Here is a 16,221-nt window from a genome sequence, read left to right as displayed (position 1 = left end):
CATCATTATTAACTATCACTAATATCGATATCGTTATTGTTATCACTATCAATATTGATGTTCATCATTATGATCAAAAAAAAAAAAACACTATTGTAAACTTTCAAAATGAGATTTTAATTTTTTAGTAAAACTAAACTAATTGTTTTTAAAATTTTGAAAAAATTACAGCCTAAAATCACCCCAAAAAGCATCCTGAGTACTGTCATTTTTTAAATAGAATATAACAAGCAAAGCAGTTAGTCAACAAAAATACAAATTTGTGGTGGTTATTATACATGTCCTGCTTTTATTGAAAAACAGCAATTTAAAAGTACCTACCGTGGGAGTTTCAACCTTGGAAAATAAAATTTATTTTAGCTAAATACATTTGTGTCATTAAAAACGGCATAAACAATATATTTTTTGTTGTAATTGGGATACCAACTATTATAATAATAATAATAATAATAATAATAATAATACATGTTTGGTTTAATTTGAATTTAAAGGGTTTGCAAAACTAATCACATTGGGTTAGTTTGGTTTGGTTCAAGTTGGACTTGATTGTATTGGAAAATTTAAGCTAACTTTGATTCGATTTGGATCCTTGAGTTAACAGGCTGATTCGAGCTAATGAACTCCCTTAACATCAATAGACTACATCTTTATCGAGAAATTTTGTCTAAAATGTTTTTAAAAAATGAATCAAGACATAGTACCTACAATAACGTATTATATATCTCCCCATTTAAACTTGAGAGATTTGAAGTTACTTATTGACCACTATTCTATTTCAACAGAGGACGATGTAGCAGGAATAGCACCATATAGAAGCCAGATCATATATATTAATCCAAAATTCAAGCCATGATTCAAATCATATACTAAACCAAAACATACTAAAACCTTGAAGCTTAAACTCAAATCATCCAAAGTTCACGCCATAATTCGAATAAAAATAGACCAAAGACAGACAATAAGATAGGGTGCTAAAACCTTTGACATCCACCAACTACCATTAAAATCAACAAAATCACACTGTTTTGTTCGAATTTGGAGGCAAGCCAAAAGAAACCATCTAGCGCAATCTTCTTGCTTCCCTTTCAGACTCGAGTAGGGTGAGAATGTCTCCTTCTCGCACAGGTCCTTTCACATTCCTCATGATGTGACGGTTCTGATCATCCAAAAATTTCACTCTAACCTGGGTTACTTGTCCTCTGGATCCAGTACGACCCATAACTTTGACAACAAGTGCGTGCTTCACCTGAGACTCCATCCTGCTAAAACACAATCAACAGTTATTATGAGATGAATGTGGAAAACAATTGGGTTTAATGCATCACAGCTAATCGGTCCTCGTGACAGGTAAATATGTATCACCTTCGAAATCCACAAGACTAAAAACCTTGAATTAAAGACATCCAAAGTACAGGAAATAACAAAAGCATTCACAGTTTCACAGCTAATCGGTCACCGTGACAGTTAAATCAGGAATAACATACCAAATCCAAAAGGACCAAAACCTTAAATCATAGCTCTTCAACTTTCAAATTTCAACAGAATACATCCCAACAGCGAATGAAAATTGAAGACATAAAACTAGTTCCCGGGGATTAGGTAAAAAAAAAATTACATGCTACACATACAAGGAAAACTGAAAACCAGTCCAGCAATAATATCAATAACAGATTAGTCTTCTTATAAAGAAATTAATGTACTTCAGCAGATATACATTTTCATAGGATACAACATACACCAGACTCTTTTGTTGGAGCAGGACTAAATGAATGTTAGTTCAAAATAATACCCACCAAATACTTGATGATGTTGAGCAGTACATGAATTCCCAAGATCAAAAATGCAAATGAAGATTAAGGAACATTATAATAATAAGTGACAAAAAAGTATGCTAATTTTACAAATCCAACATAGCATTTGTTAGAACACTCGGGTTACCAAACAAACCACAAACACTAACCTCAAAAATACAAAATTCAGCTAAAGCTATGGGACCCAAATCAAGAACAAAAGATGACCACATACACCACAAATTCAACGTCACGTACAAAACAATAATTCCGCCATGAAGTCGTAAACTCAGTAATAAGAGATATCGATACACCTCACCAGATACCCAAACTCGAATTAAACGAAAACGTTTATCATAGGAATTTGAAATGACAATGGCAACCAGGAAGCAGTGAAGCGAGAACAATACATGGAAAATAATTAATTAGAGGTAGAGAAGAAAGATCAGCTGTGAATTTTCGCACCTGATGTAAAAGACGAAAGCAGAACGCGAGCTAGGGTTTTGGGATGCTTGCTCGCGCTTCGACGACCACAGAAAATTTTAGCTCCTCGCAAGATTTATAAAGGGCCGAATAATTTCTGAAATGACATTTTTACCCCTCATGTATTTTTTTGGTAATAAGCTTAATTACTTTTTCTTTTACTATTTATTTGTTTTATTCAATTTTATGTCACTTGTTTACAAATTCAGTGTCTCGTTGTTTTTAAAAAAACCTCAATATATTTTTTTCCGTTGTTTTTATTATATATCTCACTATTTTATTCATTCTTTTTCATTGCTTTTTATTTTATACTTAAAAAATAAAATAAAAAAAGATATTACCAATTAAAATTTCTCGCTTTATAATTTTTTAATTAATTTTAAAGAATAATCATTTTCACTCCGTGACAAATTTTAATTGCTATTAGTAATTTTAATTTATAAAAAAAGGCACCACCCCAAGTCCATAATCCTCGAAATTCAAATCCCAAATCCCCATCAATGAAACAAATTATACCAAGTTTAAAGTTTAAATTGGAATGTAAACCAAAACCACCAAATTGGCATGGCATGAATCAAAATCATTACCTAATTTCTATAATGCATATAGATTAGGTAACCCGTATGTGTTATACGGAAAGACGAAGTAGCCATAAAAAAGGAAGAAGAAACCTTACCTTGACACGGAAACAACACGACGATGGTGGAGACTTCTTCAAATCCGTCAATGGAAGCAGCGAACGGCAAACTGTAGCGACGTACACAAGAAGAAGAAGAGAGAGGGTGCACCTGTCAATCCGCATGTGGCCTATAGGATTTTTAATTTTTTTTTAAAAATAATTTACAATTTAATTTAAAATTAATGGTCTAAGCAAGAATTGAACTGGTGCTTTCCGCATTATTAATAAAACACTCAAACCAACTGAGCTAATAAACACATTATGTTATTAATAAATAGTCTCCATTAGCTTGATTTGAGTATTCTATTAATAATGCGGAAGGCACAAGTTCGATTCCTGCTTGAACCATTAATTTTAAATTAAATCGTAAATTATATTTTTTAAAAAGAAAATTAAGAAAAAATCTTATTGACAATCCGTAAGCCCATACAAATTGACAATCCGTATCAGGCTTATGAAAAAGGTACAATTGGAATTGCACATCTTTTGCTGGATGTACCTGCAAAACACTAGGTGTCCCTAACAATTCCCTTAATTCTTAGATATGAATGAGCCCAAAATTCAAGGAGGTAGAGATAAAAATGATGGCAAAGCAATGAGAAGGAGAATGTGGGTGTTGGTTTTGGGACAAATGCATGGTCCAATGCAAATGGGAAAGATCCAATATTTAGGTTATAGGGGAAAAGGGTGATCTAATATTGTTATCCATCTTTAACATTAGTTCTTAAAGCTAGTTCTTGTATGCAACAATCATTTCGCAATTTCTTTAGTATTGGAGTGCTTCTACGTGGATAACATGGAACAAGAACAATTATTTCATAAGAATCGATTCTTAAACATTAAAAAATACTTTCAATGTTTTCATTTAACTTGTGATCTCTATCTACATTTTTTATTCGGCAATTTTTGGTGTATGTCTGTTGCCGTTTCATTTGCTGTGTATTATAATGTATAGTGGTACTTCCCAAATTGGGTGAATAGCATGACCCTTGGATTAGCTTGGAGGTTTTAATGACTTGTAGATGCATATTTAAAAAAAAAAGACTTATGATGAGAGTGGCATTTTTAATTTTGAAAGAAATGAGATTATGTTTCCTTTCTTTAATCGATTATCATGGGCTTGTTGGGGCCATCACATAAAAGATAGCCTTAACTGAAGTGATAAGGATCAAGAATGTTAGATTTACTCATTAGAGGATGCTCAATAGTGTGTGAAACTATGAACAGTACATAATTTGATTTCTGTAGCAAATATATAGTTGTTAATGTAAAAAGTTAGGATTCTAGATAAGTGAATTTGGTTTACTATCGAGTGAGGATAAATCAAAGTTAAGGTGCCTATTAGACGTTTGATGATGGCTTTGCCATTGTTATAGCATACTAGCACTGAAATTGAATATCATGTGCAGGTGGTGGGATATTACTTTATAGATGTGTACAGAATTTTACGTGGTTCGGCACTTATTGCTTATGTCCATGAAATCGTCTCAAAAGTATTTTATTTATTACAAAAATGATTACAAGATTGTATCCCCACCTTAAATAGTTTATTACTCTACAAACTCGAGTACCTCACTCAATGGTTACAAAAAATGATAACACTCTTACACAAATACTTTTCTCTCAACAAAGTGATTTTGTTTTACAATTTCTTTTCTCACACACCCTCTATCTCTTCCCCACTAATTATTTTTTCTATTTATAGTGAAGATTGTCATCAACTATAATAAATAAGTTATTTTGAAAATTGAAACAAAAACAACTTTGAATGTATCCATTCAAATAAGTTTAAAATGAAATCTTTCATTTTGTATTTAAATGACCTAAACTTTAGTGATAAAATTTAATTCCCACTATATATTAAATGCACCTTATCTTTTAACTTGAAACTCTACAATTAAATTACATCTAATATCTTCTTCCCTTTCCTATGCGTGTTACATGATGTAACTTAAGATGACAAAGATGGATATTTTTATATTAATGAAATAATCATTTTTTAAAATTCTCTTAAAAAGCTTTTAATCAATAAACTTTTGGGGCCCAAACTTATTAATTCCAAACACACAACATAATGACTAACTGAGTTAATCATTTTCAGATGAGAAAGAAGGGGTTTCTGGTAGGCGTAGGGGCCGTCCTCGGAAGAGGCAAAACATACAAGGAAAGAAGCTTTTTGATGAGCAGAGTTCAAGTGAAGACGAGGATTCCATTAGTGCATATGAACAAGAACACAAGATGAAGGGAAAAGACATGAGGATGAAGATGATCGATTGATAAATTCAATCCCATCATCATCCAAGCTAAGGTCACTGGGAGTTTCTAGAACATCAGGTATCTTGCATTAGCAAATCAATATTTGGTATCTGTCTTGCTGCTGGACACTGACCAAGCTATTCATACAGCATTTTAAAACAAATTTGCATGTCTGACTTTGGAAATGAATTTTGTTTATCCATCCAAGTTAATTGGAGATATCATTGATAATTGATATTTTGGCCTCATTGAAGTGATTGTGTGCTGTACATGCTTACCTAATGTGCTGCTGCTTCTCTTTTTCTTTTGTTTTTTCAAATAACTTGTCCGGAAAACTTTGTAATTCAGTCTTGTTTTCTTGAGCTTTTCTGACCGAGGATGCAACTTCTTTGGAGATTTTACAATCTCTATAAATTTCTCCTCGGAAACGAGACATAACTAATTGTAGCTTTTATTATTATTATTATTTGATTCGTTGATTGTAGCTGTTATCTTATGCTGCTTTGATATTGTTTTTTCTGGTTAATTCTGCGTCTTGTTAGTATATGGTGAACATTTGGTTCCAAAAAATATATATAAATGTTTAGTCATTTGTACCTAAAAAAAAAACTTGTTCTGTATTTCCCCCTAACTTCTATCACTTTGTCTTTTCATTGTGCAGGGGCATCAAGCTAGTCTTCCACAGTTGTAGTTTACAATTATATGTTAGCAATTGATTTGGCACTCATTAATTACCACACTTGTTAAGATTAGGAGTACCTGTTTATAATTCAACTTGCAGAATGTATATATAGAGCTTGTTCTAATCAAGGTTTCCGGTCTTTCTGCTGAAAATACATTAGTTCAGTGCCATGCTTCTTAACGGCCAATCTGAACTGAAATGCTGGCGTGCCATTATCTCATCGAATAAAAATTTCACCATAATGGTCAACGTTGTCTGATTCTAGTGAAAATTATACATTCGAAGTTCTTGGTTCAATTTTTGGTTTCCTAAAAAAAAAGTTCATTTTTTGGTTGTCCGGCGTAATAACCCATTGTGAGCAAATAAATCATAGAATGGAATGAAATTATGTTATTTTGAAAATGTAATTAAAATTTTGAATGACAAATTTAGGTGCGATATTATTAATGTTTTCGGTGCTGCTTTTCAATTAAAATTATAATTTTATTTTAAGAACTCACGATAAAATCAGTACATCTTAGTGTTTAATTCGTCAAAAAGCATTTATACATATGTACTTAAGTTGTCTATTTTATGTCTGTCTTTCCTCTTTTTTTTTTAAAAAAAATTAGTTACCAAACAAAACATATTGAATTTTATATCCAAAAACACAAGATGATGACACATGGTTGAATTTTAATATATGAATTCAAATACTTGGCATTTCTTGTTATTGTGATGATGAATTGGTCAATGTTGAGCTGAACAGAGGAATTGATTTATCTTAATGTAAGACTTACTATTTTTACATTGTTTAATAAGATGTAATGTTTAGGTGCGCGTGGAGCACGTGATGCCTTCCCGCTGCGCCGAGGAATTCCGGCACCAAGAGGAAACCTGAGGCTCCTAAAGGCGGCTACTAGTTAATTTGCTCTTCCTGCTTGCTTTCTTTCTTTCCCTTGTGTTATTTTATGTTTTAGTCCTTTTTTTACTTGGAAGAGCCATTGTTTATGCACCAAGTATATTTTTTATTTTGCTCATCGTGAATGTGCGATTATTATTACTTCTTTGTTATTGTGTGATTTGTGAATAGTTCTTTTCATGCCATTGCAGCAAAATTTCAGGGACTACTTTAAAATTTTCAAATAGTTTACTTTAGAGATGATCTGAATGATTAAATGATAAGTTGAGAACTTTTAACCCAATGATATTTTTTTTTTGAAAAAAAAAAGTAATAGAAGTTATTAAACGATATAAGAATGGTCTTCACTAAGTTCATAAACTATTTTTTATTATTTTACTTTACTTTCTAAAATGAAAGTGTTCATTAAATGTCAAATAAAAAATAAAATTTAACTTAGAGAAAAATTTGAAAAAGAAAAAAAAAGCAATCAACTCATAAGTGAGTTGAAGGTGTTCAGTTTAATGCTTAAGCTTCATTTATATATATAAAAATCAAGTTTACTTTAAAATTGAACATTTCTTTCAAGCACACTGCTAGAGAAGCCGACCAATCTCTTTGTCAAGTTAGGGACTCTTGATCAGCTCCACTTTCTTCTTGTTGTCTTGCTAATGTTCTAAGCATCTCTTTTGTTGGATAGTTGTATTGTCTTTTTGTTATCTTTTATTTCATTTATTGATAGAAAACAATACATGAGGCATGCTTGACTTTTTTTTTTCTTTTTACATGTCGGGCTTAAATTTAAAGAACACTTCCAGAAAAATACCAGAAGAATATAGTCTAGTAAAAAAGCTGATCAGGGCAGTCCATTGAGTAAGTGTAAAAAATGAATCAAGTCGGAATAACTTATATTCTATATGAGTTTTATTTTTTGAAGTTCAATCAGGTCTATTGACCAAAATAGATTCAATTAAATCTGGGTCTATATTTCTTGAGTCTAATCTAACCCGATGAGCTAGGGAGCTGACTCAAACAGTCATTGTTTTTTACGGTAAACTAAGTGTATAAAATAAAAATTAGACATAAATAGAAGAATAATTAAAAATAAAATCAATATCATCTTAGACTTTGAACAAAGTAAATAAATAATAATAAAATTTTATTTGGAAAGATAAATTAAAAAAACAAAAGTATTCTATTTCTTAGAAAACTATAATTAAAATTATTTTTGTAACACCAAATATATTTTTTTAAAAGCAAAAAATGTATATCATCAACTAAAAGGATGAAGAGTGAGAGAAAATTAAAATAAAATATTTGTACATGAAATATTTTGATATGACGAAGAGCAATGTCTCACGGATAAATAAATAAAAAAGAATGCAAGGTTTGAGGTTTACCATTCCAGCCCATTAACGAAAAGTCCAATAAAAAAAAGCCCGGTGGGCAAAACCAAAACCCTAGGGATGAGCTGCACTATAAAATACGAGAAGGGTTTGGAAGTGATCCTCTATCTACCCTAAAGAGAGAGAGAGGGAGTCAGAGAAACCCTAGGTAAGAAGAAAAGATGCCGGCTGGTCATGGTTTGAGATCCCGCACCAGAGATTCCTTCTCTCGTCCTTTCAGGAAGAAGGGAACCATCGCCCTCACCACATACCTGAGAACCTACCACGTCGGCGACTATGTTGACGTCAAGGTTAACGGTGCCGTTCACAAGGGAATGCCCCACAAATTCTACCATGGCCGCACCGGACGCGTCTGGAATGTCACCAAACGTGCTGTTGGCGTCGAAGTCAACAAGCAGGTCTCACACTCTTCCTTAACCCTAGCACCACCCTTCTTTCCTTTTCTGCTTTTCGATCTGTTGTGTTTTCTGTTTCTTATTGTGATATTCTCGTGTCGAATAATAATTAAATGTGTTTGATTGTTGATTTTTGTTGTTCAGATATTTTACCTTCACATGTATTGTTGATACCAATTTAAAAATTTATAGGCGTTCTTTATAAGATATTTTATGTTTTCAGCGCATTCTTATTACACCTAATGGCATTTTCTCGATTAGGTTTCTGCCTTTGTGGCTAATTTTAGTTTCTAGGGTTTTTATGTCAAACTCTTGTGTATGCCAACCTTATTGATTTGGGGATTATGTTTTGTTGAAATTACTTTGTGTGATGTTCATTCAGGTTGGCAACAGAATTATAAGGAAGAGGATTCATGTGCGGGTAGAGCATGTTATGCCTTCAAGGTGCACTGAGGAGTTCCGCCTCAGGAAGATTAAGAATGATCAGCTAAAGGCCGAAGCCAAGGTCAAGGGTGAGAAGATCAGCACCAAGAGACAGCCTCAGGGTCCCAAACCCGGTTTCATGGTGGAGGGTGCGACCCTTGAGACAGTTACCCCCATCCCATATGATGTTGTCAATGACCTCAAGGGAGGTTATTAGTTTGTCTACCTGTTTGATTGTTGGTTTCAGTAGTTTTTTGTTTTGAGTTTTTTGTCCCTTTTTGGTTGAAAAGGCCATTACTTATGAACAAACGAGACTATTAAGTTTTGTTTTATTTTCTTTTGCTTATCTACATACAATGATATGTTTTATTTAGCTCTTCGTGAATGTGTTTTACAGCGTTATTCCTTATCTTTATCGTGTTAGTTGTGAATATGCTGTTTTTCATGCCAGCATTGTGTCTATTACGTAATGAAGTAGTTAAACTGATAGGGTTTAATGTGTGCGTTCTGGGTAAACCCATATTTGGATTTGTGATGTATAAGCTGCTTTGCACGCTTAATTAGGTGAAAGTGATTAGTGGTAGTGTGGATGTGAGCATGTTCAGGTAGAGTTTTTTGTGTATTATTATGGTTGCTGACTTTGTGGACGCAAATCGAGGGTGGGTTGAATCTACCCCTTATTTTTCCTGGTATACCTTCTTCGGCTGAAGCAGAAGTGTGGCAATTACTCCTTCTAATGTTGCTATTGGACGTGATCTATTTGTTTGGGCTTTGAATTCTCATATCATCTCCTTGCAATATTCCTCGACGAGATAGACTCGTGCGGCAGGGCTTTGACATGATGAATTGGATCCACTGCACTGTCTATCAACACATTAGTTAAAATAATCAATTGTGAATTGTAATTTTGAGATTAAGTCTTTTTAATGTTAAATTGTTTACTTGGTCCTATTGTTCTTGTTTTAAGTTTTAGTTTCAGTCTCTACACAATTTTTTTTAGTTGTTTTTCATGTCAGAATATTTTTTTTTGTAGTTTTACACCAGTACTACAGACCAAACTTTAATTTGAGTATGTGTAAGGATTAAAACTTATAACTATCTATCTCATGTAAGGACTAAAAGTCTAAAATGTAGACAATTAATAAGCAGTAAAATGTTTTAACCTTTTCTAAAGAAGTAACTTGAATGGATAGTCTGCATTGAGCTCGAAGCACCTGTTTTTTGCTAATTAATTAAAAAATATTGGGTTCCTGGAAGTGTAATTTGCTATTGAAAGATGAAAAGTTAATTTTTTTCTCTAAATATGTAAAATGATCAACATATTAGTCCTCATATTAGGTTGATTCCCGTAAAGTGGCAAGTGATAACTAAGATATCATAAGAAAAGATTGTCATTGAATAGCTGATTCGACATTACTAATGTCATCAAAGTATTGAAAAGTTAATTTGTGATTTTTAGAATTTATTCATTTCTGTTTTTCCTTTTCTCTTTTTCTTGGACCATGAGGAAAGGGTCCGTCACCATGAAAAGATATTTCCGTAGACCTTCCCTTCTGCTTCTCCAATCAGATCTATAAATATGACATTCCCACCATTCATGCTTGGTTGTCATATCCACTAACCGACGCATTGATCGTTGCCAGAAAATAATCAACCTAATCCCCCTTCCCAACCCATCCCCCATTCATATGCTCCTCCACCTTATAGGCCCTAACTGCTCCAAAAATTTCACAGTAACATAACAACGCAGGGTCGTAGGTTCAGAGCCTCGAAGAAGCGTTGTTATACTTGCCTATGCCCTTCACCGCAACGATGTGCGTGATGGTGGCCTTGTTGGGGAGGATGCCAAGGGCGAACATGTGAAGGGCTACGGGTTTGAGAGAAGGGTCGACAACAGAGTTGGAGTAGAGGTAGATGAGGGTGTTGAAGTGGTGTTGCTTGAGGCAGTTATTATTCGAAACGACGATGTCGTAACGGTGAATCCTCAAATTCTACGTTCAAGGATCCCAACTTTCATCCTTTTCACTTTAGTTATCTCCATTGCTCTTTGCATTTTCTTTGTTCTCTCTTTTCTCTTCACTACCCACTCTTATTCCTCCCATCAACTCCACCTCGTGGCAAGCTTATACTTTTACTTAATTCTCAACCCTTTTTATGTTTTCTTTTCCCTTTTGTGAATTTTGCCAGAGAACAAACAAATAATTTTTTTTGTTGCAATTTCTTGATTTCTGGTTTATTGGGTTAGTTTAATTCAAAGAAAAATCTGGTTGCAATGATATTTTGTGCAGAGCATGGGATTCAATTCACTTTCTCATAATCTGATTTTTCTCCGATCACCGCAACACCACCATTACTAAGGTCCTTGACAGAAGAAGAGAATAAGGTGAAAGAGAAAAAAGAAAGAGGGGACAAATTACTCTATCAACATTTTGATGATAAATTAGTCCAGTTGTTAGCTACTAATTAACAATCTTTTGTCATGACATTTCAGCTTTTGCTTGTCATGTCAGTAGAGACGTTAAACTTCACGAACCAAATTAATGAGAGGATTGATATGTCGGCAATTTAACATATTGAGGAGGGACAAAAAAAGTAGTTTTCTATCTTTCAAGGGAGTCATGCCCGTGAAATACACTTCCGGGATGAATTTGGGTATTTATCCAAAAATATTTGTGAAGGAAACCAGGTGTTGGATGTCACCTTCAGAGTCAATAGGCATGCGATGTGGTCAATAATCAAGAAATAAGAGATAACATTCTGACCTTGAATGGTTCATTCGTATACGATTTGTATAATTTTGCCCATTTGGTGTGTCATCTGTAACTTCGCTGATAATACTAACGGGTAAGTAGTTAAATTAGTCGATATTGGTCTAGTGTCGGTCATATTAATCTCCTAGTGATGATTATATTCGTGATTGCTGAATGTGTTTAGTCATTCTTTAAATATGCATTTAGTCATGGCACGAATTTTTTATCATTTTAAGAATTAATATGATGGATGATATATTTTTTAAGAATCATTAGAATTGTGAGCGTTCTTCATATTAAACTTTATGCGCATCACCAAAACCATTCGGTAGGAGAAAGCTTGTGAACCTACCGCATTGCACGGTTTACACAATTGAATCAATTTACTTTCGAATTTGACAAAAAAAGTTATTGAGTAAATACAAAGGAAAGAATATGTGCCGGGGGAAAACAATTTGTCACAATTAATACAGAAAGCAGAGTTGTGTTATTAGATACTTTGATTCAGTAATACTCTTCAAGTAAAATTGTATTGTATTACGTGGCAAAACACGAGATAGCTTGCATGTTTCATTTTGACGGTATTTTTACCTTCTTCATCACTCCTTGGCAACAGCTGTCGGTTTTTAAAGATCCTGGTTTTGCTTCTTTGGATTTTGATTGAACTAAAACTTGGCCATTCTATGTATATACCCACCACACCTTAAATATCAATCTACTTCCCTTCCCCACTTCTCACTCCTTGTAACAAATATTGGAACTACCACCTTGAGACAAGTGGAGGATCAGGTGCATGTTGGAAAATGAAAACACCTTACACACTCTGTCATCTCCTACTGCTTATTTTCTCTGGTATTAATCATCTTCCATTTAACTTCCTTCTCTCACTATATCAACGTTATATAATCTCTGTGCTCTTCTGTCTCCATGCTTCCCTCTTTAGTCTATTTCATTAAGATACAGAAAACTGAAAACATAGTAGAATTGTTTATCATTGAGGACTAAGAAATGTTGGGAATACACTTTCTAACATTGTTTAAAACACATTTTCTTTATTATTGGCTATTTATTAGAAATTATAAAATTTATGGGTCTTACTTTTTATATAATAAGTTTTCTTTTTGAATTTATATTTTTTAATAAATTTTAATTAATAGTAGGCAGTTAATGAGTAGAAGTGTTAGAAAGTGTGTTTTTGCCCCTCGCATATATGTATACATTTCTTATAGGTTAACTAAGAATGCAAGGTGGGCAATGAATTGGCAATAAGTATTCATTTTTCTTTTATCATTAATCTTGTAAAGGTGTTCATCAATTTTTGTGAGGCTCCACAAGTTGCAAGTGCATTGTTCCTTCGTTTTCTTTCTTTTATTCAATTGTCCTTTCTTATTCTAATAGTGATGAAATAATTCATTGATCACTATTCAATTTTCCGAGGGCAGCTGGAATAGCCTCTGATTTTGTAGTGCGAGGGCGTGCTCATGGGGTGAAGATCCCAGAACATTGGTGCCACAAGCTGATCCATTTAAGCAATTGTGAGTTGCAGAAATGCTTTCAAGAGTGCTCTAAGCAACCATATGGAATTGGAGAATGCAAGGACTCCACTTGCTTCTGCACATACTATTGTAAAGATCCCCCACTATAATTTTTTTTTTTGTTTTCTGTTCCACATGCTTTTGTGCTTCTTATCTGTGCCTTACAATACACGACTTCTCAAATGACATTTGCTACTGAGTTTATTAATAAATTAGACCCGAAAAATAGACGCATTTAAATGATTTGCTCTGTCAAGGGGTTAAACTGTTAAAGTTTCATTGTTTCATCAAACCTATACTTCAGAAAGCACACCTAGTGTATCAAAGGTGACTCAACATCTAACATTATCAATTAGATTAATCTCCCACAATAATATCTGATATGAAAAGGCCACAAAATTAATAACCACCAGAATATAAATGAAATAGAGAAAAAAGTGGACCTAAATGTTAGTTTAATATAACTCATAGAATTATATAATGATATAAGATCATGATACTTTATGTGTGAGGAACGATCTATTTAACAAAAAAATCCATGTTCGATCCTTTCTTAATATAAAATCTTTTAGACCAACGACAATTATATTATGAATAAAATTAGTCTCCAAATGATAGGCGCAAGAAAAATATATTAATCCTACTCCTAAGCTACCTACTATTAACAAAGCTAAGAGAAGATAAAATAACAATTTTAATTTTTCATTCATGTCTCAATATTTTTATTCATGCCTCAAGACATTGTAATCTTACATTAAATAGGATACCTAATGAATGAAAATCCTAAGCTTGCCATGATCCAAGAATTTAGGAAAATAAAATAAAACTAAATAATGATAAAAGATATTATCTAACTATCTAGTCATCTAATTCTTAGGTTATTTATTTCAGTCTTATAAATTCATTCTACCAGTGACTTAGTAAATTGAAGGACATCCGTATCTTATGATCAAAAGAAAAATAATAGTTCAAATAAGAAGTCATGAATAAACTCTTTTTTTCAGAAAGTCATGAACAAACTTGTGCCAATGGACTATAATTTTTTTCTTTTTCTTTCCCGTTTCTATATGTTGATGAAGTTGGATGATCTCAAAGGAGTAATACCAGCGTCGGGTCAAAGATTAGTCCAAAGGCAACCGATCAAATTATGAAATTTAAAATTGATTCGTACCTAAACCAAAATCGGATCAAATGATACTTAGGCCATGTTTGGTCTTTTTTTTTTTATCTTGGAAGTTACTTTAAAATTAAAGAATAAATATTCAAAATGAAGTTGTAGCTGTTTGACAATTTTAGCTTTTTTGTTAAAAAAAAACTGAAAATTCTATTTCATTGTCCTACATCAATTAGTTTAGGATGAGAATGAGAGAAACATTAAGATATATAGTTAATTTTTAAAAACTACTTTAGGTTTTTTAAATCTACACCTCCCCCCCCCCCCCCCCCAAAAAAAAATTATTAAAGAGGCTAAACAACCTCTTCTTTATTCCTTCTGATTTCAAAACCACTGCTTTGCTTAGTGACTGTTTCACTAATTCTAGATATTGGTTTTCATAAAGTACGAGATTATTTTAAACACTTATTAGTTATAGTTGCCCGAATTAAAATATGTTGGTCTTCAAGACAAAAGGGACGAAATAAGTTCGAACCAATTAAGTTTATTTTCTTTCATGGCTAGATATTTATAATATTGTCTTTGTGTTTGAATTGATAACGAAAATCCGTTTTTTTTTTACAATGAAAACAACGCACCTCCCATTGTTTAATTCAATTGCAACAGGGATCATTTCATGCATTTGATTCCCTTCCGCTGTATATTTTCTCTCTCACAATTCAGCATTTTCCTAAATTCATCTTGATTCACGTGAATTAAAAGGCTGATGTTTTTGTTTTAAAAAGAAAAAGAGTGAGACAAGTTCCGTGACGGAATCTGCTATGGCGTTCGCCAAATCCAGATCCAGAATTTTTTCTTCTTAGTGTGAGAACAAATAATTTAGGATTAATTATCATTTTATTTCTTAAACTTTTGTAAATTTTACGTTTAACTCCTAAATATTTTTGGTTCCTATATTTTTTTTATTAATGGTTTTACTGATTTTTATCAAGTAACAATGTTAATTTCTTTTGATATGAACTACGGTATTCTTTGCCTAAGAGTCAAGGATTTATTCTTCAAAGATTCATTTAAAAAATTAATTTCTCTTAACAAATGTTTTTCTATACGCATCAATTAAAGATCGAACTCATGATTATATTTTTAAGGAACAAGATTATATATTAATCATGTCTATTATTCTGATAGTAACAATGTTAATTAATGATATAATATTCATGTTAATAGTCAAATGACTTATCAAATTATCAAAGAGTTTGATAGAACAACTGTATGTAATTTTTTTTAAAATATTTTTAATCTCTCATAAACTTATTTGACATCATCAATTAATTTAAACATAGTTACTAAAAAAATTATATATGGTGGTCTCTCTTAGACTCCTTGATGACCTAACAAATTATTTGGATCTTAATGTTACTAGTTGTATCATTAATTAACATTGTTATCGGACAACAAGAACTAAATTGATTAACAAAAGAATTATAGGAACCAAAAATGTTAAAATATTTGTTTAAATGTTAAAAGTGTAATTTATACAAAGTTTAGGGGATACAAAATATAATTAAACTAATAATTTATTATATTTTTACAAAATAAAAATATGAAAAACTTTTACAAATTACATAATGTCATGAAAAAAATTCAAAATATTTTAGCTTATATACATTACACTTGTCTTTTATGTATTTCCGTACTTTAAAAATTTTTATGATTTTTTTCATGGTCAATATTATTAGAAATTAAAAGAATAAAATAATAAAATTAATATTAATGTTATTTTTTATCTTAAATTTTTTACATTCATTTTTTTTAAAAAAATATCTTA

General features: G+C 32.1%; 3 protein-coding genes across 4 annotated transcripts; 2 read left to right on the top strand and 1 right to left on the bottom strand.

The window, feature by feature from the left end:
• Nucleotides 1-810: 810 nt before the first annotated feature.
• LOC100790570 (40S ribosomal protein S28) lies at nt 811-2,364 on the bottom strand. Of its 2 annotated transcripts, none has more exons than XM_006604628.4 (2): nt 2,256-2,364; nt 811-1,259 (listed from the first exon to the last, which is right to left on the bottom strand). In XM_006604628.4, the coding sequence occupies exon 2, from the start codon at nt 1,256-1,258 to the stop codon at nt 1,061-1,063; it is 198 nt and encodes a 65-aa protein (XP_006604691.1). In that variant the 5' UTR covers nt 1,259; nt 2,256-2,364; the 3' UTR covers nt 811-1,060. The 2 variants fall into 2 exon arrangements, with proteins under 2 accessions (XP_006604691.1, XP_003554511.1); XM_003554463.5 differs by having other exon boundaries at nt 811-1,262; nt 2,256-2,341.
• A 5,918-nt stretch (nt 2,365-8,282) lies between these two features.
• LOC100500046 (uncharacterized) lies at nt 8,283-9,375 on the top strand. The gene is made up of 2 exons (NM_001249158.2): nt 8,283-8,574; nt 8,954-9,375. The coding sequence occupies exons 1-2, from the start codon at nt 8,338-8,340 to the stop codon at nt 9,209-9,211; spliced, it is 495 nt and encodes a 164-aa protein (NP_001236087.1). The 5' UTR covers nt 8,283-8,337; the 3' UTR covers nt 9,212-9,375.
• Nucleotides 9,376-12,523: 3,148 nt separating this feature from the next.
• On the top strand, nt 12,524-13,516 carry LOC100527344 (uncharacterized). Its single transcript, NM_001364712.1, has 2 exons — nt 12,524-12,596; nt 13,187-13,516. Exons 1-2 carry the CDS (start codon nt 12,548-12,550, stop codon nt 13,387-13,389), a joined length of 252 nt encoding a protein of 83 aa, NP_001351641.1. The 5' UTR covers nt 12,524-12,547; the 3' UTR covers nt 13,390-13,516.
• The last annotated feature ends 2,705 nt before the right edge of the window (nt 13,517-16,221 follow it).

Source organism: Glycine max, chromosome 19 (assembly GCF_000004515.6).
Source record: "Glycine max cultivar Williams 82 chromosome 19, Glycine_max_v4.0, whole genome shotgun sequence".
NCBI classification, from domain to species: domain Eukaryota; kingdom Viridiplantae; phylum Streptophyta; class Magnoliopsida; order Fabales; family Fabaceae; genus Glycine; species Glycine max.
The sequence above is the reverse complement of the archived record's forward strand: the minus strand, read 5'-3'. Positions and strand labels throughout refer to the sequence as shown.

Bases quoted from the DNA above. Each gene is read 5' to 3' on its own strand.
- LOC100790570 (XM_006604628.4), bottom strand. From the start codon at position 1,258: ATGGAGTCTCAGGTGAAGCACGCACTTGTTGTCAAAGTTATGGGTCGT.
- LOC100500046 (NM_001249158.2), top strand. From the start codon at position 8,338: ATGCCGGCTGGTCATGGTTTGAGATCCCGCACCAGAGATTCCTTCTCT. The intron at 8,575-8,953 runs GTCTCACACTCT...ATGTTCATTCAG, and splicing joins GCGTCGAAGTCAACAAGCAG to GTTGGCAACAGAATTATAAG.
- LOC100527344 (NM_001364712.1), top strand. From the start codon at position 12,548: ATGAAAACACCTTACACACTCTGTCATCTCCTACTGCTTATTTTCTCT. The intron at 12,597-13,186 runs GTATTAATCATC...TTCCGAGGGCAG, and splicing joins CCTACTGCTTATTTTCTCTG to CTGGAATAGCCTCTGATTTT.